Below are 25,205 nucleotides of genomic sequence, written 5' to 3'. Positions count from 1 at the left end.
TGACTTCTAGTTTTAATTTTTATTTTCTGCTTTCAGTGTTTCCCAGGGAATACAGCAAGAGGTTTTAGGAGAATTTTAACCAAGAGAAAGGAAATACAGCTTGCTGTTGTGAACAATGCTTCCTAGGCTGTTCACTGATTGAGGTAGCACTGCTCTAAACCAAAAACATATACAGATAACTGCACACCTACCTCCTCTCAGGAAGAACCTCAGTTGCTGTCAGTTCATACGTATTTGCTGGTGTTTTGGGCTTCTTAACTGCGATGACTGTTGTGCACTGGCTCTCTGAAAGAAAGCATCCAAACCAAAGCAGGTATGTTTCTGCAGTAGAGGATTGACTTCTCTTCAGTCAGGATTTCTCACGATTAGCAATTACTTTTTTAAAGCCAGCCTCCTATCTATCTCTAGTCTGCATCTTCAGCGTGATAAAATAGGTTTTAACTAGAACAACAAGACTAAACAGAAAACTGAGACTGATCCCCCCAGAGCTCTGTAATTCAAAAGTCTTTGAGGGGCCGGCGCAGTGCAGTACTACAGTTTGGAAGGGATGAGGACCAGAACTGGCTTCTTGTTCTGCCACTGGTCTCAGGACAAACACTGAGGAATTTACTATGTCAGAAGGTTGCATTCCACATCAAGCATTTTCCTTCAGGTGTAAAGGTGCGAGTTGCATCACCACAGTTAATACTACATGTTGAGTAACGGCCTAAAAAGTTCTATTGTCCACGTGTTGGAAAAGAGCTCTGTGGAGCAGCTTTGCATTTGTGGAGACAACTCAATACAGCTCGAAGATTCAGCTTTCCATAGCAGCAGTTGGCCCCAGACAGCCATGTTCTCAACACTTCCAAGAGATACTCCCACCATTTATTGTTATATCTTTAAGTACTGCTTCAACTATCCTGAATGCAAGAACTTCCAATAGACAACAACAGTATTTTAATTGCTTAACTCTCAGGAATATCTAACAGAAATGAGCTGAAATCACACTTCTGCACTTCTCATGTAAGAAATACCTACTTTCACTTTTTAAGCTTGCCATAAGACCAACATCAGAAGTTACCACATGCAGTCTTAAGACAAAAATAAAACCTGTGTGAACAACCAGCCTTTGTAATGCGCTTTGTTGAACACTTACCAAAGGAAAGTGGTATGTTCAGTGACTCTTAGTAACATATTAGCCTGCAGAGATGGAGCATTTCTGAACAATATTCCCTAGCACTTGGAACAGAAGAATCTTCAACTGTAGGAAGCGCTTAATACTTTAAAGGGCAGAGTGAACACGTGCAGTATCAACACCAAGGATGAGGACAAGCACCTCTGTAACCCAGAGGAGCTGATACAGCATGGACACATTTCTGGTCCATCACGTAAATGCAGCTGTTAACATTGCTAGCCTCAGTATTTTCAATGCCACACCAAGAAGATATGTGAAAGTACTGGTTACATTTCATTTAGAAGCAAGATGCAATAAGAGCACAGTTAAATAAAAGCATTTACCCTTTTCTTTCACTCAACACAGCAGCCCAGAAGAAAACAAAAAACCACAATGAACGTTGAAGAAATTTTCTACTAGATCTCCACAAGAAGTGGAACCACGTGCCAGTTTTAGGAACAGCAATTGTCTCATTATCTGAATGCATCTAAAGGCACGCTCCTTGCGAAACTGTGAGAACCTCTGTAATTAACAGACGAGTAACCTGCCCTGACATATGGCTAAACCACTTGCAGTGCACTGTCAGATGTACAGGCTGGTGAATACACGCGCTGTGACCAAAAAAACCCCAAACCTAAATCTTCCAGAAACAGAAGGTTAGGATCTACAAGTATTGTGTTCACATTTGAATTTAAAAAATCCCTAAGCTACACACGTTCTAGGTTCTCATCTGTTAGACACAACGTACCTTTGGAAGGAGGTGCCTGGAGGGGTTTGCCTTGCACTTGTTTCTGTGTCTCACTCTTTGGAAAGGAGGCCTTTGGAGCAGGAAGTGCAAAGGGCAGTGCATTTCTTTATGCTGACTCTGCATCCACATTTCTTTGCATGCTGCATAGATGCCACTTTTCCTGTCACTGGAGCTGACAGTGTGAATTCCATATTGCCCAGCTGAGTATCACACCTTGAATGCTGCCAGGTACTGCAATCACATCCAGAGAAGTCACTGTCAAGGAAATTCTAACATCTAAGCAGGTCAGACACAATGCTTATAAAAACATCCTACACTACTTGTCTATTGAGCAAAGTAGTTAAAAACTCTTCAGTACCTCTGATTCTCCCCTAAAATGAGTTTGCTTCTTATAGATTGTCAAGTGCCATTTTTCTATCTGTTCATCTGAATTCTACATTTAGGATTAACTCCTCACCAGCTTATCTAAACATAGCTATGAATTATCACTTTTTTAGCTGCGAAATTTGAATTGCTTCACTGTGGGTTTTCTTGTCCAATACAGAAAGATTGAATTTCTGTCGGTACCTTTAAAGCTCTGTCCACCTCTTGCCTAACTCCAAAATCTTATTAACTGTGCCTTATCACTTCCCATTTTGTTTTAAAATCCTCACTGACTCCTTCGCTTGTTTCCTTACTCGCTGTTTCAGTGCAAACCGAACACTGAAGTTAAGGTTCTCATCAAATGAACCATGGCTTTCAGGTAGAAGGCATCAAGTTTATGCTCAACATACTTCTTTGCTCAATCTGTATCTCCCTTTGGTCAAGGTCCACTAGATACTTAAATATGTAATAAGCATTATACACACTGAGAAGCAGATTTCTGGATTAAGAATTGTGTTTTTTTCTGTCAGAAACCAGCACTGGATCTTCAGACACCTGCTTTGTTCTGTGAGCATTTAGAACAAACTCTTCTAGTGGAGATTCTTCAAACAATGAAGTTCCATCAGCAAATTCCATGGATCCAAACGCATGTGGCACATGGCTGCAACCTGGCACATCTTCAGATGTCACAGCCTTTTCAGACTGAAAAGAAGCGTTCAGTTGAGATTCTTCTGCAGGATTAAAAGGAAGATTTCATCAGAAAAAAATAATACCAGTAAAATCTGAATATGATTGCTTTGCAAGTTCCTAACTATGGCTAACAGCTAATGGAAGTCCACATGCCAACAGCCCCAAATTTATATCATGCTCTTAATATTGTAATTGTGGATTTGACATTCATATCAAGAGCAGAAGGGAAATTATTCTTAAAGCTCGAGTCATCTTTTACAACCTGTGTCAACAAGAGCAGCATCTCAGAGCCTTCCATTTGGAGACTTGGACCACAAGCTCTTTTCAACAAAAGTCAAATAACAGCCTGGAAAGAACTGAAGAAAAGAATGCCGTGAGGTCTGAAAGTGGCTCATAAAAAGGCAAACAAGTCATATCCAAAACATATGATTGTGCAATCTGCAGCACTGCTTGAAGCAGTGTTTGGAAGCCTATGAGGAAGCCCAGGCAAAAGTTCCTTACTGAATCATGGAATTCAGTGTTTCAGTCAAGATTTCTAATCTTCACATCTCACACCACACATGACTGTGGTATCAAAACATCTTTTGTTTCTAACAGCTCATTATGATTTCAGGAACATCCTTCCCATGGACTTATTTCATACCACTTTGCCAATACTGCATACAGCTACCTTATCAGTCCTGAGATAGAAAGGAGGCATTTTTGGAAGCTATGTTCTAGTGACAGATAAGTGTCTCCTGATCTGTGTTCATAGATGTCACAATGATCACATGTCTCATTGCTAGTGAAAGCAGAAACAGCAGATCTAGGGAAGCTCTATGATGACTTACTAAAAAGCCCTTTCCAGAGGGCTGCTAGCTATGGGCAATCTCTATTCTCTAACTGAGATCACGTTCCATTACAATATGAATGCCTGAGCAGGATATCGTGACTATTGTGTTTCAGAAGAAATGTAGGCCATAATGATTTTTTTGGAATTTCCTTACACATAAAACTGTTTCCAAAAAGGTGGTGTTACACATACTCTTGTGCCATCAAATTCGCAGAATCACAGACTGGCTTGTAGGGACTTTGCAGGTCATCTGGTCCTACGCTCTTGCCCAAGCAGGGTCACCTAAAGCAGGCTGCCCCAAACTATTTCTGTCAGCTTTTGAAAATCTCCAAGGAGGGAAACTCCACAACATTTCTGGCCAATGTGTGACAGTGCTTGGTCACCCACACACAGCATTTTTTCCTGATGTTTAGACAGAATCTCTTGCAGTCCAGTTTCTGCCCATGTCCTGCCACTGGGCACCAATGAAAAGAGCCTGGCTGCACCTTCTTTGCATCCTCAGTCCAGGTATTCACTCACAATAAGATCTTCCTGAGCCATCTCTTCCCCAGGCTGAACAATGCCAGGTTATGTGAAAGGTTACGTTCTCTCACTTTCTTGTCTTCACATGAGACCAGTTCTAATTAGAGGCATTTGCTGTTCAGGTATTTTGGCAGGTTGAGCATGTATTCAGATGCCTTATCTTCAGGCAGGCAGGTGTAGTTTGTTCTGACTACTGTGGAAGGACTGATAGGCTGCTGTGTTACGTGATTTTCATCAACGTATGTGAGGGCATAATGCACTTTTTTAAATAGCAGCACTAACCAGACCTACCTGGCACCCATGTCACAAGTGCCAGCTAGATAGATAGAGCAACTTCACTGTTGCTGAACCCAGAAAGACTAATGATCTGGATGCGAAAGACTAACTCACTGTGATCACAGAAATCACATTATTATTAACTACAAGATATGGTTTAGTAGCTTGTGGCACTAATAGGAATGGGAGGGTGGTTGCACTAGATGATCTTGCAGGTCGTTTCCAACCTTGCAATTCTGTGATTCTGTGACCAGCAGTTCAATGGAGGTGATGCTGCCCCTCTGCTCTGCTCTCACTGACACATCATCTGCAGTACTGCGTCCGGTTCTGCAGCCCTCAGCACAAGGACATGGAGTTGTTAAGCATGTCCAGAGGAGGGCCACAAAGATGATCAGAGGGCTGAAACACCTCACCTGTAGGGAAAGGCTGAGAGAGCTGGAGCTCATCAATGTGGAGAAGAGAAGGCTCCTAGGAGACCTTGTAGTGACCTCCCAGTACCAGAAGGGCCCTATAGGAAAACTGGGGAGGCACTTTTTATGAGGCCAGGTAGTGACAGGACAAGGGGAAATGGCTTAAACTGGAAAAGGGTAGATTTAGACTACATATTAGGAAGAAATTTTTTTACAGTGGGGATGGTGAGACACTGCAACAGGTTGTCCAGCAAGGTTGTGAATGCCTCCTCCTTCCAAGCATTCAAAGCCAGGCTGGATAGGACTTTTGAGCAGCCTGATCTAGGGGGAGGTATTCCCTGCCTATAGATACTAGATAATCTTAAAGGTCCCTTCCAATCCATACCATTCTATGATTCTACTCTACGATTTATATTCATAAGGCTATTCTTGTTCTCTAATTTGTTGTGCTACTTGAATAATCTTGCACAGAACTTGCTTAGAAGATGCAATTAAATCTGCTGAAGCCTAAGGAAACAGACTGCTGGACTTTCACCCAGCTGCAAGTAAAGAAAGCCACAGAGCTTACTCTAACTGCAAGATAAGGAAGTAAGAAAGACTAAATTGAGACTCTGCAAACATTGGCAGATCTCACAGTCCTGAAGATTGGAGAAAACAATCCACCAAGAGACAATGAAAGGAACCAATCCAGAGCAGGAAGATCTCCAACCTCAATAGTACTATCGGTCTTCAAGGCCGACAGGGAACATGCAGCAAAAGGGCATTTCTCTGTGCAAGGTCCTTGTTCAAGAGCAATCACCTCGAGTTTTTTGCATAACTTCAACTCTGTATGGCTTTTATTTTTTTTGGTGGGGAATCAACCACCAGCCTAAGAAGCCTGTATCAGCAGCTGACCACACTAACAGTAAATAAATGTTTCCTATTGTCTGGTCTGAATTTCCCCTGATGCAGCTCTGGGCCATTCCTGATCGTCCTGTCACAGAATCACAGAATCACCCGGGTTGGAAGGGACCTCAAGGATCATGTAGTTCCAACCCCCCTGCCCAGCAGGGCCACCAAACGTACACATTCAGATCAGGTTGCCCAGGACCCCGTCCAACCTGGCCTTGAACACGTCCAAGGACGGGGCATCCACAACCTCCCTGGGCAGCCCGTTCCAGGGCCCAACCACTCTCCTTGTGAAGAACTTCCCCCTAACATCCAACCTAAATCTTTCCTCCTTCAACTTGGATCCATTTCCCCTAGTCCTGCTGTTGTCAGCCCTTTTGAAGAGTTTACTCTCCTCCTGGGTGTAGGTTCCCTTCAGGTATTGATAGGCTGCACTGAGGTCACCCCGCAGCCTTCTCTTCTCCAGGCTGAACAAGCCCAACTCCCTCAGCCTGTCCTCATAGGGGAGGTGCTCCAGCCCCCTGATCATCTTAGTCGCCCTCCTCTGGACCCTTTCCAAGATCTCTATGTCTTTCTTGTACTGAGGGCTCCACACCTGGACACAGTACTCCAGATGGGGCCTCACAAGAGCTGAGTAGAGAGGGACGATCACCTCCCTGTCCCTGCTGACCACCCCTCTCCTGATGGAGCCCAGGATCCCATTTGCCTTTCGAGCTGCCAGAGCGCACTGCTGGCTCATGTTCAGTCTCTCGTCCATCAGGACCCCCAGGTCCTTCTCTGCCGAGCTGCTCTCAAGGCCCACTCCTCCCAGCCTGTACAGGTGCCTGGGGTTCTTCCGGCCCAAATGCAAAACCTTGCACTTTGCCATGTTGAACCTCATTAGGTTCACCTGAGCCCAGCTTTCCAGCCTGTCGAGGTCCCTCTGAATGGCATCCCTTCCTTCCACCGTATCAACCGCACCACTCAGCTTGGTGTCGTCAGCAAACTTGCTGAGGGTGCACTCAATTCCCTCATTGATGTCATTAATAAAGATGTTAAAGAGCACCGGTCCCAAGACAGACCCTTGGGGGACACCACTTGTTACCGGCCTCCACCTGGACATAGAGCCATTGACCACCACCCTCTGTCTGCGGCCTTTCAACCAATTGCTTATCCATCGGGTCGTCCACCCATCAAATCCACTTCCCTCCAATTTGGAGATGAGGATGTGGTGGGGGACCCCCAGGTAAACACAGCACCTTCCTCTGCTCTCCCCTATTCAGGGAGTTGCAGAGAGCAAAGAGGTCATCTCCTGGCCTTTTCTTCTCTGGACTAGGCAATGCAAGTGCCCTCAGCCTCTCCCCAGAGCACACACCTTCCAGTCCTGTTAGCAGCTTTGTTCCCCTCCTCCTGGCTGCCAGGGCACACCACTGGCTCATGTTAAACTTGTTGTCCCCACCACCTCTAGACCCTGTCCTAGTACTGCTCTCCAGACACTTGTCTCCTCATCTGTATGTTTGTTCCTATTCCATTGCTGGTACAATGTCTGGCATTTTCCTCTGCTGATTGCCTAACGCTCTGATCTATCTAGATTCTTCTGCAAGGTCTCCCATCCCTCCAGGGAGCCTCCAGCACTTCCCAGTTAAATATCATCAGCTGTTTAAGAAAACCTGCAGAGGATGCACGCCTCTCCTGCGTCCAAGTCAATGGGAGCCCCATCCACTGTGACTCTTTGAGCTCTGCCACTGAACCACTCAGTATAGGCTGTACCTGTCCATCTCACATTTGGATGACTTGTCTGGAAGGATGCCACGAGGGACAGGATCAAAGGCCTCCCTGAAATCTAGAAAGATTTCATCCTCTGCCTTTGTACACAAAGTGAGTGGCCTTATCATAGAACAAGATCTGACGACCAAGACTGGCTGCACACATCTCTCTTACAGATGTTGAGGCCACCAGGCTGTTTACCCAGGCAGAGCTTCGGCACACAGCAGCGTTTTTACCAGAATGTTGTGCTGAACTCTAACACTTACCCGTGGCTTGCTGGCTGTGTTGTACTGCACGTCGTTTGTAATGGAATTCTTAAGTGGATGCGCTTGCCACGAACCTTCCTGGATTGAAGCAAGAGATAGGTTGTGACATCTGGTCACAGTTCCACCTGAAAACAAGAGTATTTAGATCTCTTCAGAGAAGTTGTCAGTACAAAGAAAGCTTAGCGTTCTAAACGTTTCTGCATGTCTGGAATATTTTCCCCTTGATGTGCAACCTTCACGTCTGATCACATCAGGCTAGTTTCAGACCTTAGCTGCTCACACAACAAGTTTAAGATAGAGAAGCAGACTGCTCTTGTTTTTGCTTGAGAGCAGTACAATTGCTGAAAGTGAAAAGTAAAGCTGGTGCCAGAATGGCTCTACTGGAGTGAATGGCAAAGCTCCTATTAATGCACTTTGCACAGTATTTCAGCTGGACTCCCATTTTTGGGGGTCATGTTTCAGCCCAGCTCCAAGGAGCATCAACATCCAACTTGATTTTCAGCAGCTTTTTGACTGCTATGAGAACCATGGGTAAATTGCTTGATAGACTCACAGTGTAGCACAATCAGCTTGAATTACTTATAAGGCATTAGAAGTCCTCTGATAAAGGACTGTGAAAATAGACTAACATGGAAGAACTTCTTCCCCTTGTAGGTAGATTGTTCTCATTACTTTCTGTACCTGAAAAAAAAAAAAAAGTAGAAATGTCTCTCCTAGGTAAAACTTACATTTTATATCTATTCCTACTAAAGTTACCTGGAAATCTTAACAATCCTTCCAAGTTTTACCACTTTCTATTCAATAGAAAGACAATTCAATTTCAAGAAACAGTTTTCAGATTCAGGTTAAAGCCAGAGTACACATCGTGTTTTAAATCTCTTCTGTAGCTTGGAATGTCATTAGTAACATTGATACAATATCTCTACAAGCACTCAGTTTAGCTTTTCTCATTCATTTTCAAAAGTTACTGGAATGGATTCATTTCTTTAAGAGTTTGTGAGCTGTAATTCCCAAAGCTTGTTTGGTTGTCTGAGTGAGGAGTTGATACTTTCCACTTATTAATGAAACATTTCAGAGCAGTGAGTTAAGCCAGCACGTGACACCTGCTGTGCATCCATAAGTTTCTGTTTTGAGTCTATCTGGACTTCCAGAGATTCATCAGGATTTTAACATGGTACAAAATAACAGAAAGGCTTAGGAAACAAAACTAAAGGAGAAAAAGAGAATAAATGTGAACTTCAGAAATGTAGTTGTTAGCTACAGATAGACTATGGAGTTCAGCAGGGGTACCTTAGCTCTGAAAGGTATGAAAGATTTCATGTTTGAGAAGAAGCAAGCATTAGAGTCTGTTAATACAGAAAGGTTATTTACTGCAGTAGTGAGCTTAAATACAATGAGTTACATACATTCGTTACCTCCGATATTAATGCCGATATACTCTCTCTGCTCTCTCTGCTCTGGTTCTGAAACACAGCAAGTTCTGTTGCACAGTCTTCATCAAGGTGCCCCAGCTGCAAGAACAAGACCTGTACTGAAGAAACAGCTTCCAAGTCATCTCACAGAGCCAATATCACCATGATAGTCTTCTGATATGCACCAATCAAGTCAATAGTTAGCCACCATTTCAGATTTTCTATTTTAAATAGTTAGCATCAGGGCTAAATACTGCAAGGAGTAAACAGAGTCACCACGCTTCAGCAACGGGTCCCTCTGTGGCAACAGGTTCTGCATTCAAGTACAAAAGCCTGTCAGCAGATGAGATTTTCACTAGAGCACAAGTTACACCTCTATCCCCTCTTAATTATTCAGTTCCATGGCATGCACAGCACACGGTGGTGTACGATCAGCACAGCTGTTCTTCAGAGAAACAGTGGCACCCAGAGGCCAGCAGCAGCCATTGGCTGCAAATACACAGCAACTTCTCAGTATCTGCAGCAAGAATCTCCCTCGCACACCCAATTCCCACCCCCACCCCAACCCCGCTACCCCAACCTCTCACACAGATCAGACAATTGAGAGATAAGGAGCACAAGCACAGTTCCAGAGAATCATAGAACGGCTTGAGTTGGAAGGGACCTTAAAGACCATCAAGCTCCAAGTTGCAAAGCTGCAACTCACCAGATCAAACTGTCCGGGGCCTCATCCAACCCGGCCCTGAATGCCACCAGGATAAGACATCCCTACCTCCTGTTTTATCCACCGCACCTCTCAGCACGGGGCTGCCTGCAAACTTTCTGAAGGTGCTCTCTAGTTCCATTCTCTCTGTCACTGACAAAGGTGTTGAAGGTGCCAAAATGGACCCCGGAGAGTAACCACTTTTCAGCAGCCTCTGAAGAAATGTGTTATCACTCCCGTTCTGAGAGGATGCCAGTGGTCCAGGAAAGACTCCAGAACATACTTAGGCTTCTTCGAGTGTGTGTACTTACTGGGTATTTACTTTGCCACTGAACAGCACCTTGCATGAGCCAAAGGTGATTTCACAGGAGTTTAACTGTCATCTGCTTCTTTGGGTCTGCCTAGTGGGCAGCAACATTCAAGTTGTTATTTACATCACCGAGAAGAACTGCAGACAGTTATTCTTTTCCTAAGAACTTCAAGGTGCCTGGAAGCACAAATAGAGACCAGCAGTATTTATTCACTTCACCAGAAGGAAGGTCAAACACCTGAGCTGTGAAGAACAGTTACAGCACCTATGGTTACAGTAAATGTTCCACGAGCATTTTGTATGTGAGACTGCGTAGATACAGCCCAAAGGCACACTCAGTACGTTCAGCTTCCTTTGAGAAACAGCTTTTGTGTACAGATCACTTTTAATTACACAGCACAATTAAGAACATCCAAATGCAAGCTGCTTGAAGACTGTGTAGTTATTAAAACTGCAATATTTCTATAACCATTAACTAGTACTACATGACTATTGGAGAATTTTCAGCACAAGGCAATGCTAACCTTTTCTTCAAGGACATCAGGCATGGAGCAGTTTAACTTGTTTAAACACCGCATATTTTCTAAGCACTCCATCAATGCTTTGAGCTGATGCAACAGCATTTTGTACATCAATCTGAACAGAAGCAGCTCTTTTACCTGCAGCAGTTGGTCAAGTAGCAGCGTGCTGCTAGGGGAAAGCCATTTTGGAACAGTGTCTTTTCCTCTCTGCAATAAAAAAGTTATTTTCTTCACTAAAATAAGAGAGGATTGAGAATGAACCTTCAACAAATAGCTCAAAAGGAACTATTAAATTATTTGGATGATATTGACATCTCTTTTCTTTCAAAGCGTAGGAACAGAGATTACAAACTCTGCTTTAAGAACAGCTTGAATAAATGTAACGGTAAAAATTCACACGTGCTTGGCTGAGGGCAATGCTGGAAGGGAAACTGCTCACAAGAGCTACAAAATGCCCAACAGCACACCAGAAATACTTTGTTCTAACAACAGTTATGGCACATAGTCAATTTCCTTAAGTATTTCCCAAATGAAGTGATGTGGAGCATTACAGGGAAAAGAACACTGAACACAGATGCTGTGATTGGATTCAAGCAGTAGACTTAAACCAGTTCTGAGTTTTAGATTCCAGGATATCTCAGGATCTGTAACGTGTGACAGTCAATTACACAACAATGCCTCGGTGTCTGCATTCCAAGCACTTTTCAGATCACAGCCACATCAAATCAAAACAAATTCAGTGCAGAAATAGCAAGCCAGTATCTTAATACTTGTGAGAGTATCCATTTTTCACTGCATTCTGACTCAGTTCTGAAACTTGCTCATCCCAGTTCACTTAAACAAGTTCCACCAGTTCAAGCACTGCAGCCCTCAGCTCCTGTGTGTATCAGACAGACAGAACTAAATGGTGCAGAAACAATCTTGGACAGCTTTAAGAGCTCCATTCTGCTTACAGACTCGCAGTCCAAAACTATCCACAATTTTAAGGAAATGTACACCTGAAGTAGTTGGATCATTTTCCATTTGCCACGTTCTGCAAATTGGAGTAAGTGATTAGCACAAAGGATTTTCTGCAGTCCTGCAGAAATGGACAACGTCCTAATTACAAAGGGACAAAGGTTCAGTGCACAACACAGTTCACATGCTTAGCTTGTTGTGCGCTCTGAAAGGAAACAGAACGAACTGTTGAATTCAAAGGCAATCAGTGGGGTCCCACATTTCCTCCTGGTTCTGGAAGAGGAAATTCTGATAGCAGCTGCAGAACTTTGCTCTTCCTAGACATGAGAAGAGCTGGCATTCCATAACATTCATTTCTGGTAAATCAAACGATGTATTTCTATTTTTACTACACGTAGTACAGGGAGCAGCCAGTTGAAGAACCAGATACAGAAATTAGCCCATTGGCAAGTAAACACTTCTCCTCAAACTCTGCATGCTACCATGTTATATAATCAGGCTACAGCACCGCATAGGCCAACCAAGTGCAGAACCAAACCCACAAAATACTGGTAGACAAAGCAGCAAAAAAGGGGACAATATTCAGCAGACAGGCTTTTCCACACACAGCACAGCTCAGCATGTTCTGCCATCAGAGAAGCAAGGCCTCTTGTCATGCTCAGCTATTTCCCTTCTCAGTGTATTCTAGCACCATCAATACCTCCTGTTATCCTCCTGTAGAGTGCCATCACACTGCCATCGTCAAAAGGAAGAAACCCACACAGCAGAGCGTACCGCAGTGCACCCATGCTCCAAAAATCTGCCTGAAAAATAAAACAAGTTTACAAACCTGAAGCACCTAAAATGGCTTACTGACAGACTGCATTGTCCGCCCTTGCCAAAGGCCACATACAACCTACAAAAAGCTGGCTCTTTCCCCCAGGAAAAAAACCTTATGGCTCCAGACAAAGCATATGACCCTAATTCAATTGCTCTTCCGCTCAACTTAAAGCACTACGAAAACCTCTTAGCTCATCACCCTTCTGCAGTACCTTATACCTATAAGGATTTCACTGGCAAAAATGAAATCAAACCCATCACAAAGGATTTGGCATAGTTACTTGCTACTGGCTACAACGAGAGCTGCCAACAGTCAGCTGTGAGGCTCTGCTGCTGTTCTCTTTATGTACAGGCACAACAAGGCTCTACACCTCACAGTGCAATTCTCACTTTGACTGTAAAGAAAAAGGGGGCTTGAAAAGCAGTCTGTGGAAAACAAAGAAAGCAAGAATTAGAAGCCATCAACAGCGGTGCAATGGTACCCAAAAGAATTGCTTCATCTTTAACAGCAGAGCAATTCAACAAGCATGAGGGCATTTCAAACCAGACCAGTTGGGACAGATGAACAACTGCAAGTAGTGGGTTCCAAAGTTCGAAACATGAAATCAAGGCTGGAAAAACTCTTCACATGTTCGTCTCTCAATTTTTAGTACATTGTGCATTACAGTGGAAGCAAGTCTTCAACACAACTTGGAAGCTAAAGACAAGTCTAACAAAACATGTAAGATCCTGAGACCGCACAAGAGTTTGACCAGTGATGGACAATTAGCAGAGCAAATTGCTCTTTCAAAAACTTACTAATAGAAGGAGATCTCTGAAGTTGCTGTTTTACAGAGCCCCAAAGTAGGGGACAATTGGTGGAGACAGATGAGGATCAGCCAGAGACAAACCAGCCAGCTGTGTGAACTGTGGCCCATTGCACTTTTCAGTCTGTGGCCACTGACAGCTTCTGAGAGCCACTGAGCAACGCAACCCAGCAGAATTCAGGAGGGGAACCAAGTGAGCGTATCTGAGCTCCACTGCCTTTAAACGCTCTCTGGGGAGGGAAAGAGGGGAGAGGTGCAAAACAAACAAACTCTGGTCTGCAGACCTCTGAGCCAATATAGGCTTTGCTCTGGATTAGCTCTGGTGCTGCACATGCTGGGCTTCCACAGCACGTGTTCAGGCGGTCATCAAGGCCTCCCTGGAATAACACAGAAAACAGAAGAGTTTGCTTTAACAGAGTTCATGCTTTCTGTAAGGACATTTCAGAAGCCTCAGAGGCTTCTTCTCCTGGGCATACTTTCATTCACTATATATTTGGCTTTCATTCAATAGGTGACCTCACTAAGCAAATATTGTCCAAGACCATGAGCACTGTACAAATATACAGATCCCAAGCTGCTCACTTATCTGATGTATCCTTGGCATGATGCATTATTTTCCTCAGCTGATCATCTACTAAGATGAACTGTCTGCGCAAACACCAAACTGAGAAAGAAGTCATACAAGAGCTGTTGTGTTTGAGGCTCGCTGGTCATTTAGAGCAATTTCATGCAATCACTTCACAAACTTGACAAAGAACAACTGGTAGAATACTTCCTTATTCAGAGTATCCTATTACTCTACTTGGGTTTTGTGCTGAACAGGTCAGAGCAAGATGACATTATACCCCTGGGACAACAGCCTGTTGGTCTTGATTACCTGCGAGAGGCTCTAAAATTGGCCAGGAAAAGCGATTTGAGGATAAGTAATTCTCTTTGAATCAGGAAGGCACTCTTCCCATTAAATCCTTTCTCACCAGCACCCATCTGGCATGTTAAGTAAAGGCTCCTAGAAAGCCGTTTTAAGATCAATCAATTCTCAATTCAGTTCAAGCATATGCAACCACAGGATCTGTTTGTCACCTGCAAAACTTCTTGGTTTTATCCATAATCTCAATCTACACACAGTTCCTTCGAAGAGATAATGGCATGCCAGCCCAGTGCTCCTATGACAGGCCCTTGCATAAGACAGGCGATACACGTACAAGATTGTCTACAGTTAGACTGTGAAAATAGGAAGTCTGGGAAGAGAAAAGAATCTGAGTGTGCTTCTGAGCAATCTGTTCACTCTCACACAGCTAAGGCCCTTCCAAGCAGGATGCAACTGCATGTCAACCACAGAGACAGCTTGAATGTAGGGTGTTTGGGCAAGTCCCTGTTGCATACTGTAGAAAAACATGCATTACTTGAGGGCACATTATATTTGATTTCAGATACTCTTACCTTTGGCTTTGCACAGAGTCCAAAGTCTGTCAGCTTCAAATTATGAGAAACATGTTTCTCATCAATCAGCGGATTTTCCTGGTGAATGAAAAAGCAGTCAGGAATTATTTTCACCTGAACCCTCAAGGAAACATATTTTCTCTTCTGTTATTTCTTCCCGTGGTCAGTGGTTAGCAGGCTACTAAAAGCCCTCTCTCTCTCTCTCTCTGTCTCTCAGAGATTTTCACTGACTGCTAACAAGTTCCCATATCCCAGGTGGGAAATACTGGTTTGTATCTGTTAGAAAGGGCCCGGGGACTAGGAGGACAAGTGGTGAAAGACCACAAGATGAATGCAAGCCAGCAGTGTGTGTTGACAGGAAAAAAAGCACAACAGGATAACGGGCTGCATTCAAAAGCAGCACAACCAGACCAGGACAAGTCACCCCTGCTTCACACTCATTGGACCACATTTACAATACTGTATTTAGTTTTTGGCCGGGAAAGATAACAACCTGAAGCAAGCTTTGTGGATGGCCTCCAGTCAGTGCAGGGAGCTGAAGCTCCCACTCAGAGAAGAGAAACTGGGGAGAAAGAGGTTTGTTCAGAGTGCAGAGGAACCTCATGGCAACTTCTAAACGCCCACAAGGGAAGCATGAAGAAAGGAAGACAGATTCCTGAGAATCCGTATAGCAGGTCATGGTGGGATAGTGACCAAAAACAGTCATTAATGGAAACAGCAGACTGGACAGAAGGAAACAAAACTGCTCAAGCAAGATTACCCACAGAGAGCATGCAGCCTCATCCTTGGGAGAGGTTGAGCATGAAAACGAAAAAGCTCTGAGAAACTTGGTGTCAGGATTCTCGGAGCAGCAGGTTCAGGCACAAATCTCTAGAAGTCACCTCCATTCCAAGTTACTGTCCGAGCCTGTGAATCCACCAGCTTTTCAGCTGGAAGCCAGTTCCTTGCAAAAAGTATAGGCAATGCTTTATTTTTCAGAGGGGAAAGATTCTTTAGATACGAGGATTTCATAAGATGCCTAGGAAAATGCTAGTGCTGTAATGATTTGCTTTACTCGGCGATATCAGCAACTTGAGAAATGCAAAGTTCTAACCTACTTGTGTAGAAAGACTCAAACCTTCCAGTATCTAACCCGTGCTTAAAGCCTTCAGTGACAGAAAACCCACTGGATGGAGCCAAGGCATGCATCTCATCCCATACTCTGCATAGCCACTGTTTGTTTGAAGGACCACTGTTCCTTCAGGCACAAAACTGGAGCACACTGCACGCTGACACCTGTAGTTACTGCTAGGCAGTGTTGCACAGAGCCAAAGTCATTCTCAGCTGAGAGCCCAAAGAAGTGAGAGGGAACAGAATTAGGACAGCTGACTTAAACTGGCCAAAGGGAGATCCCACACCATATGACATGGTGTGGAAGGAGTTCTGAAGGGCGTAGAAGTTCATGTAAATCTCTTCTACTGCTGGGAGCCTAACTGGAAATTGATTGGTAGGTGGTGAGCAATTGCTTTTGCATTCATCAGAACTGTTATCCTTTTCCCTTCCTCTACCTCAGTAAATAATTTTATCTCAACCCATGAGTTCTACTTTGTGTGGTTTTCTTCCCCCTTCCATTACCTCCTGCAATTCACTGGAAAGGAGTGGATTGAGTGAAGCACTGCGTGATGCTCAGGCACCTGCCAGGTTAAATAAACCACAACCACAAAGGAACAACTTTCACTCCCAATGGAAAAATAAAAACACGCTCATTGTTATTTATGAAAGACTGAATACAGTTCAGACTTACTGGTTTGAGGTCTCTGTGGGCATGACCCTGACTGGGAACATAAGCAAGTGCTGAAACAGTCTGTCGAAAAAAGACTCGAGCTTCCTCTTCTGAAAGGTGGTCCTTAGAAACAATATAATCAAACAGCTTCCCTCCAGGACAATGCTTTAATGAGAAAGGTAAAGTTATCTGACAACGTATTTAGAATGCATCCGAGAAAAATAAGCAGCAGTGAGAGCACAGCAAGCACAGGACACCATTCCCTGTGCTCAGTCAGAGCAGTACAGAGTGCTCCAGTTATGCCATGGGCCAGCACTGTGGCACACCACACAAGCCAAGAAATCTGACCCTTAACTCCAATCTGGTAACTGAGGCACTGCACTCAATGTTGTGGGTGGCATAAATCACTCAGGAGATGGCAACAACGTGGGGGTCTGGTGTCCTGCAGACCTTTCAGATGCTACTTTAAAAACTGAAGTGTGAGTTAGGAATTAAAACCAGTTCCCTTACTGTGAATGCTGATTAGTGTCTTTTACAGAAAGACAGAATATAGAACATTGCATTCTTAATTTTAAAACCAATGAATCTTGAACCCATTCACCACTGAGATATTTAAGAATCGTTTCATTTCAGCTTCATTTCTATATTATTGTCTGCTGCTAAAGATAAAAACAGTAGCCTTAAGCGTGGCACAAGCTCTATTTCTTACCTCCAAGACCATGAATATTTTCTTTGATGTCTCTGTTACATGATACAATTGGCAAACATCTTGCTGACTTCAGTTCTTCATGGCACCAATTTCTGTTCTAACACGAGGCAAGTCATCCTTAAGAGACCATAAAAGCAAGCTATGAAATTGCTAACTAATTTGGCACACCAGGTACCACATCTGACTACTGTGTAACATAAGATGTCAAAGCCTGTATGTGACAGTACACAATTCAGCATCAACTCAGCAATGGCTGACATTACTCCCATAGGAATTCTAAAACACAGATCAGAGAAAGCTGAAAGGTAAAATATCCAGTATTTTCATTAGCACTTTGTTAAAGTTGCTGTAGTAATGTTGAACTTCCTCCATTTTACAGCCAGAGAGCATTGCCCTCTGAACAACGAGGAACAAGATTTGTGGTGTTCTGCTGAACTTTTTCCACTCCTACAGCATCCTTCAAAAGGCAATGGCACTAGTAGGTTGCATTTCTATATACCACCTCCCTGTGTTCTCAAGAACTCCACAACTGCAACAGAAGGTGTCATCATATTTAAATATCTTTTGGCTTACCCCTAAAGCAACTTGGTCCATGATTTTTGCTCCAACTTTTTCACCAGTAAAAAGATGCCGTCCGAGTTTCACCTCTGCAAAACCACCTAAAATTCAAAACAAAAAGGCTTAAAGTTGTGAATAACACTGCATGGCTCGGACTTCCTTACGCTAACAGTACAGAGCACTGCTCAGAGCTTCATGCCACACAGCAGCAGCAGAGCTGGACTACAGCTTTAGAATCACAGAATCACAAGGTTGAAAACTACCTGCAAGATCATCTAGTCCCAACCGCCCTCCCATCACCACTGCTCCCACAAGCACTCGACCAGATCTCACAGCTCCTCATCCAGATGCCTTTTGGACGCTGCCAGGGACGGCAACCCCGCCACCTCTCTGGGCAGCCTATCCTAATTCTCTTTCTCTCTCTGAGAGAAGAGAAAAAGTTCTGCCTTACGTCTAACCTAAACCTCTTCTGGTACAACTTGGGGCCATTTCCTCCAGTCCTGTTTGTTGCCTGGGAGAAGAGGCCAAACCCCTCCTCATCACAAGGAGCTTCAGGAAGTTGTAGAGTGCAATGAGGCCTCCCCTGAGCCTTCTCTTCTGCACACTAAACAATCCCAGCTCCCTCAGCCGCTGTTCATAAGACTTGTGCTCCAGACCCCTCACCAGTTTCGTTGCCCTTCTCAGGACACACTCCAGGGCTCAATGCCTTTCTTGCAGTGAGGTGCCTAAAACCAAACACAATACTCGAGGTGCGGCCTCACCACAGCTAAGTACAGGGGGACGATCACCTCCCTGCTCCTGCTGGCCACACTATTTCTAATGCAGGCCAGGAGGCCGCTGGCCCTCTTGGCCACCTGGGCACGCTGCTGGCTCGTGTTCAGCCAAGCACCCCCAGGTCCCTTTCCTCTTAACAGTCACCCAGCCACTCAGCCCCAAGCCTGTAACGCTGCACGGGGCTTACTGTGGCCAACGTGCAGGACCCGGCACTCGGCCTTGTTGAACCTCGTTAGGAAGCAGCGGGAGCCTCTCCCCATAGGCCTAAGCGGCCCAGCAGCGCTCTCTGTCCGTTAGCAGGGCCGTCTCAGCTTCGATCCCACCCCGCGCGCCACTCCGGCACAGCGCACCCCGGCCTTTCTGCAGGCCGCTCCGCCCGAGGAGCCCCGCCGCTTCAGCGCAGACACACGGAGCGCTACTCCCAGCCCCCCAACCTCCTTTCCGGGGCGACCTGGCCTCCGCCGCAGACCGGAATCGCGCTCCGACGGGCCGAAAGCGAGCGGGGCAGCCGGCAGCTGCACAGAGCGCGGCCCGGCCGGCAGCTCGCCGGGTTCCAACTTCGCTGTCAGAACGCTCACTTCCGGTCGGGGGAGAGGATGGACCAATCACCGCAGCGCCAAAACCGGAACCGCTGTTGTCGCGCAGTGCATGACGGGAGGAAGGTAGGAACGGGATGCGGTGCGGTGCCTCAGTGCGCCATGGTCAGTGGGTCTCCGGCTCCACTGCCGCGCCGAAGGGAGATGGAACGCGGCGGGGAAACTGAATTTATGCAGCCCAAGGAGGTCTGGATTGCCGCATAACACACATTCGTTAATGACGAGAATCTGTCAGAGCTGTTTCCTCACTGCCCCCAAAAGCACTTTGAGTGTTTTAGGAGCATCAGTGGAATTTTGAATCAACTCGGCATATTGTAGCAAAGCTGCAACAGCTGTGTGACAGAACTTTGGGAAAAAAGTGATCTGTAACAACTGTTGAATAGCGTGATTTAATTATCATCTGGTAATTACATTAATCAAACCGAGGGAATCAGCTCCCAGCCCAGCAGGTGCAACCAGTACAAGCTGCTCCTACTCTCCAGGGCCCATGCAGTCTTACCCAGGGGTCTCCAAGGACTCCCCTGTTGACTTCTGGCTTCCAGTGCCCCCTAATGTGCCACAGAGGTTTCTCAGGACCCACAGTTTGCTCTGCAGATATCCAGACATGCCCCAGAGCAATCATGCGTGCTGCAGGGGGACCAAGAGACATCTCAGAGCACCCTAGTGCCTTCTCACAGCTCCTCAGTGTGCTTGAGGGCTCTTCGGCTGTTTCCAAATATTTCCAGATATGCCCTGCTGGACTCCGACGACATTCACATCTTCCAAAGCAGAAAGCTCTATCCATTATGGTCCTGGACTGCACAGTCAAGGGAGGCTGGAGGGAAACGGTGCAACTACGTACAGCTCTTCTTTCAATGCTAGGTGCTGTCCTCTGACAAGTTCAGTCTTTGTTGGTCTTCAGCAACCGGATGGAAGAGCTGCTTGATGCAGCGCATCTTAACGCACGGTCGTCTGAGAATTGCAGCTGTAAGGAAGTCCACGCCACCCAAAGGCTTTGTGTGAAACCACAGCTCCTGAGCGGCAGATCGTCCTGATGTGCTTGGGGAAAACTGGGTTTCACAAGCTGCTCCCATCTTAGACATCCGTAAAAGCTTGAAACAGCTCAAGATAAGCAACACTAAGCTTGAAGAGCAATTACATTCTGATTAGCCCAGCTATCCTTTGTGAATTACCTGCAGTTTTCTTTCAGCAATGCAAAACTTACCTACAGAGAAACCCGCACTCCTCTATGCCAAATTTAAATCCACCTGGAGGCATCCACACTGAGAAGTTACATCTTCCCTCTGCAGGCTCCGCTTCAGCATCTGCCAGATTCTGAGAGGTACACGCTGGGGTTTTCCCATCGAGTTTAAAGGACAGTTCTTGAAGAGATACTGCTGAACGAGTTTTGTTTGCATTCTGCAGGGCAACACATTTTGGGGCAGTGGGTTCATTTCTCACTGAAGAGATGTTACAGTCCCACTGCCCTTCCTTTTTCGCAAAGGCGGATCCTAATTTGTCCTGTGCGGCACTGACACGGGACTCTGCAGGTTTTAAACCTGTGGGTGCAAACGCAGGTTTTGTAAAACAGCCTGGTTCAGGCAGAGGTGGATTTGCACTCGCCTGGGGCAGGCCGTAGTTGTAGCGATCATCACCTCCACGAGGAGAAAGGATTCCAGCAGACGGAGCATCAAAACACACAGGTGCACCACAGGTGCCTTGAGGAAACACAGCAGCACAAGTGCTGTGCAGAGGCGGCGCGTGGATCGCTTGTTGCTGAGCACGTCGACGTGCTGAGGTGCAGCTCCGTTCACGCCACAGACAGGCGCCTAAAGAAAAACACACCGTTACTTCCTCGTGCAAAAGGAGAAAAAGGGATCAGGGGGCTGAAGCCCATGCAACGTGCACTCTTCATAGCAAGGTGCACCTTAAAATTAGATTTCAACTCTCATCAGTTTAAACTGAAATCATACGTTCAAAACTTGGATGGTATCTGAACACACAGACTGGAGAGAAGCGTAAGTGAACTGACTCATTTCCTTTAGTACCAAAACAGTCAAAACCAGCAAGTCCCCATACTATTTTGGGGAAAAGAACATCGCAGACAACGAGCAGAGGACATGTGCCAGCACGTTAAAAACATCCTTTGCTGGCTGTTTCTCCCAAACCCCACGTCCCAAAGATCAGCTGATAATGGAACTTTCTGCCTGTCTCCAGCAGACCTCAAGTGTAGTAAATGCTCTCTAGGGAACCGCAGTTATACCCAGCTGCACACAGAATCACAACCAGCTGTTCTCAACAAATCAGTAGAAATGGCTTGAGCAGATTCGTTTGTCCTCACCTCTGTTGGTGGTACACTGGTTGCAGCAGTTCTTCGAAGACACTGCGAGTCACAGCAGGTGACTGGCTACTGCAAACAGACAGGCCAGAGGTAGCAACTGAAAAGGAACACCAAGAAAAGGGTTTGCATCCAGTTTTCATTTCTGACTTGAATGAACTTTCCCCAGGGACCAGTTTTACTCATTCATCTCAGAACACTGCAGAAAGGTTTTAAGAAGTCTCACTGTTTAGCTAAGCGGTCAATTAAAAATCCAGCATCAACTTACCCTTCCAAGGAGCTTCACGAAGATGTTGTGCTCTCCCATAACCATCTGACACAGTATCTGCTCCACAGCTTTCAGCAGGCCAGCAATGAGATGGCACGCTTACACTGCAACTGTTACGTTTCATTTCCCGTGTTTCATTCTGTTAAAGACAGGGTTTCAATTAAGAGAATGGAAACGTATGAAACACAGGTATGTGGGGAAAACCCAAGGAATGCTCCCTACGCTCCTTTGCTATTTAAAAGCACGTTCAAGATCTGAGACAAAAAAAAAAAGAAGAGTTAACTGCTGCAATAATCCACGATCTGCCCATGCTTTACAAAACCGAGACTGTGCCCTGAAGCTAGAAATAAACCCAGAACCAAGATGACAACAGCTAAGCTGAAGAAAGCACAACTTTCTGCACACACAATCCTCAGGATTACTTCCTATATCTGAGTACCAAATTAGAGTTTGTAGGCAACAAAGTTTCACTCTTGCCCTGAATTTAAGAGGATGTTTACAGCAGTTCTCTTCGCTGAATTAAGAGGTAGCCTGGCAAGTGAAGCTTAGTTCAGTGCTTGGGTGACAAAGTACTTACCAGAACAAAAAGATCAACTGTTCTGCATCCAGTATAGTGACAGAAGCTGTTTACCTTTAAAGCTTCCACTTGCTGACTCAGCTTTTGAAGTAAGGACTTGTGGTCTTCTGCCCACTGAAGGAGAGTCTGAGCAAAGAAAAAAAAAAAAAGCTTACTGAACTTGGATTTTCTTACACAAAAGGAACACTTCCCTAAAAGAGTAACCGGCTAATATAGCTGGTAGGTGTTAGTTGGTGAGAAAGAGAACTTCTTGGGTGATGGAACTGCATCTTCCACTTCCACGTGCGCAGCTCTTGAGATGTTTCTGGAGGCAAGACTTCCCTCCTCACCGTTCTCCCCAAGCTCCCGGATCACTGCCTTCAGCATTTCCGTCACAGCTCTAACAGATACCGGCAGCTAGAAATGGATTGGAAACGCAAGTCGTGATGGCAATTCTTCCTCAGAGCAAGAGACTGCGTCCTGATCTACGGCTGAACAGTGCACACGGCTTTCTGCAGAAACTCGGGGTGTTTTTGTTGTTGTTTTCCCCCAGGAAAGCCCCACACCTGTTAACATTAACTAAGAGGACCATTCACACAAGCATTAATTCTTTTACTTACTTGGGCAGCTACTGACGGGTCAGAGGAGCTTTCCTCAATGATCTTCATCAGGCAGTGCTGCCTTTCAACAACACAGGCTTTGCGTTCTTCTTGTTCCTCTGGTAGCACACCATCACTCTCAACCTCCTCTGCCTTTCTTTGACAAAGCTAAGTAGCAGCATATCGATCAGGAAGAATTGGTCAGAACGCAAGTGACAGAAAAGCATTCTGAGGTAATGCAATTTACAAACTTACAGTGCATAGGTTCCAGTACGAAACCGCATTGTTAACAGCTTCAAAGGCTAATAAAGCATCATCAGTTTTGCCTTCAGCTGCACCCAGCGTTGCAAAAGCCACACGTGCCTCTTCTTCACAGGCTGCAACCTGGAGGACCTACAACCAAAGCCACAGACAAGTCACACACAACACAGTGTGGACACCTGGAACAGTCGGTGTAAGACTGTAAGCATCTAATAAGTAGGCAGATAGGAGGAGGTTAAGACTATGCCTGGTTTCCCTGTATGACGGGAAAGCAGCTTTTCAGAAAGCTGGTACTAAGGCAGTTCAGTGTCCTCCAATCAGAGAGTTTTAAAACTCCGAGGAGTTCAACAGAAAGATACTACCAAATCTCTGCATTAGCAGCACAGTGACAAAAAAATAAGACAACCACCACCCATCAACACACAAAGCCAACCAAAACAAAACACCAACCAACCATTCACGTGCAAGCCCGCGACGTACAACCCCTCTTACTCTCCTCTTTGAATATCCGTCAGTACCTGGATGTCCACACTGTGGAAATGCTTGAAGAGAGGATCAGCAGGTTCAGGAATACTTCTGTGCTTTTTGATAGTTTTCAAGCTAAGCAGAATTTCCTTCCAGTAGCAGACGCTTCTTCCCATAGATTCTTTCTGGTCGCACGAGTTCAGGCTAACGCCCTGTTGAAGAAGAGAAATTCAAACTGTCACAGAAAATTCCAATAAAATGTCATTCTTACTTTTTCTTCTCTGATGCAGTTGTTTTCTCGAGAAGTTTCAAGAACTTTTCTCTGACACTTGGGACGTATTTCAGAAGATCTCTCTATAGTCACAGAAAGTAACACGGGGAGAAAACAACGTTGCTTTTACCTGTGCTGTTCAGAGTAGTGAGGTAGAGAGTACTTGTCAGGCAAGGTGATTGCTCCAGTCATGCCACCAAAATCAGCAGCACTTCTCAATACTACATTCTCATCTGATTTTATTTAGCCTGTTACGTTTGCAAATTAGAGAAAAACAGACGGTACTTATTTACAGACAATCTTAACTTACTGTTGCTTGCAGGCTTCTTGCCCAGTGTATAATTAAGGCAGGTGAAGGCCGTGTCTCTCCAGGGCTCACACAGTACTCCATCCATGCTGTACAAGAAGCTTCAGCTTGGCTGCCGAGTCTGGCCTGAATGTCAACAGAAACATTCCTCAGTTAGCATTCCCTCTTTTCCATCTGCTCACACGTCATTTGTTTGATGAACACAACAAGCAGCTTTAGTCCTAAGCCAGTACTTCTTTACAAATGCAATATCAGAAATGTAAAGCCCGTTTTTACAAAGCTCTTCACCATCTCACACCCCTGCAGCAAAAAACCTTGAACGTTCAAACAAAAGGAACTGGTTTTATGCAGCCCATGGCAATCAATTCAGAAGCCCTCTAGAAGGTTGCTTCCAATATTTCCAAACTGAAGAATTCCTACGTTGCTTTTTCTGCATGAGAGTACACACAGCATCCCACCAAGACCTTTGCTTCTCAGTACAGTTCTGTTTGCACAGCAGCAACGGTAAGCAAGGAGGTTGATGTGTGCCAAGCTGAGTGCTGAACTTCTCTTGCAGTTCTAAGTTGCTAGTGAACACCATCCCGAGTAAAAAATCCTGCTTTGGTAAAAACAAACAAACAGAAGGAATTAGGGACCAAAAAACCGGCATTTAAATGCATTTAACAACTTGGGAAGCTTGCTTACTTCAAGGACCAACAGGCAAATGGATTCAGGAGCATCTGCTTCCAGTCTCGATGTCTCGTGGGGTGAGTGAAAAAGTTGTTGTAACGATCTGCGCAGTGGGAATAACACTGACACAGAATTCCACTGCAAGCCAAGCCACGCGAGGTGCTGGAGACTACAGCTGTGCATCCAAACAGCACCTGTGCAACAAGGGTTGTGAGAAGCGAGGGTCTGCGT

At 45.2% G+C, this 25,205-nt stretch overlaps 1 protein-coding gene across 2 annotated transcripts; it reads right to left on the bottom strand.

Moving 5' to 3' along the window:
• On the bottom strand, nucleotides 1-25,188 carry LOC128072063 (ranBP2-like and GRIP domain-containing protein 3). 2 transcript variants are annotated; one of them, XM_052665468.1, is made up of 22 exons: nucleotides 24,990-25,188; nucleotides 24,770-24,903; nucleotides 24,309-24,431; nucleotides 23,781-23,939; nucleotides 23,257-23,394; nucleotides 23,023-23,169; nucleotides 22,643-22,819; nucleotides 22,424-22,552; nucleotides 21,847-21,985; nucleotides 21,582-21,678; nucleotides 20,466-21,069; nucleotides 17,907-17,992; nucleotides 17,334-17,450; nucleotides 16,646-16,789; nucleotides 14,863-14,940; nucleotides 13,707-13,799; nucleotides 12,498-12,600; nucleotides 9,310-11,047; nucleotides 8,448-8,575; nucleotides 7,895-8,019; nucleotides 1,902-2,995; nucleotides 1-285 (listed from the first exon to the last, which is right to left on the bottom strand). In XM_052665468.1, the coding sequence occupies exons 3-11, from the start codon at nucleotides 24,387-24,389 to the stop codon at nucleotides 21,051-21,053; spliced, it is 1,086 nt and encodes a 361-aa protein (XP_052521428.1). In that variant the 5' UTR covers nucleotides 24,390-24,431; nucleotides 24,770-24,903; nucleotides 24,990-25,188; the 3' UTR covers nucleotides 1-285; nucleotides 1,902-2,995; nucleotides 7,895-8,019; nucleotides 8,448-8,575; nucleotides 9,310-11,047; nucleotides 12,498-12,600; nucleotides 13,707-13,799; nucleotides 14,863-14,940; nucleotides 16,646-16,789; nucleotides 17,334-17,450; nucleotides 17,907-17,992; nucleotides 20,466-21,050. The 2 variants fall into 2 exon arrangements, with proteins under 2 accessions (XP_052521428.1, XP_052521427.1); XM_052665467.1 differs by having other exon boundaries at nucleotides 24,770-24,900.
• Between the last annotated feature and the right edge of the window lie 17 nt (nucleotides 25,189-25,205).

The sequence above is a fragment of the Tympanuchus pallidicinctus genome, unplaced genomic scaffold (assembly GCF_026119805.1).
Source record: "Tympanuchus pallidicinctus isolate F22 unplaced genomic scaffold, pur_lepc_1.0 scaffold68, whole genome shotgun sequence".
In the NCBI taxonomy this organism is placed as follows: Eukaryota; Metazoa; Chordata; class Aves; order Galliformes; family Phasianidae; genus Tympanuchus; species Tympanuchus pallidicinctus.
This window is presented reverse-complemented; position numbering and strand designations above follow the sequence as displayed.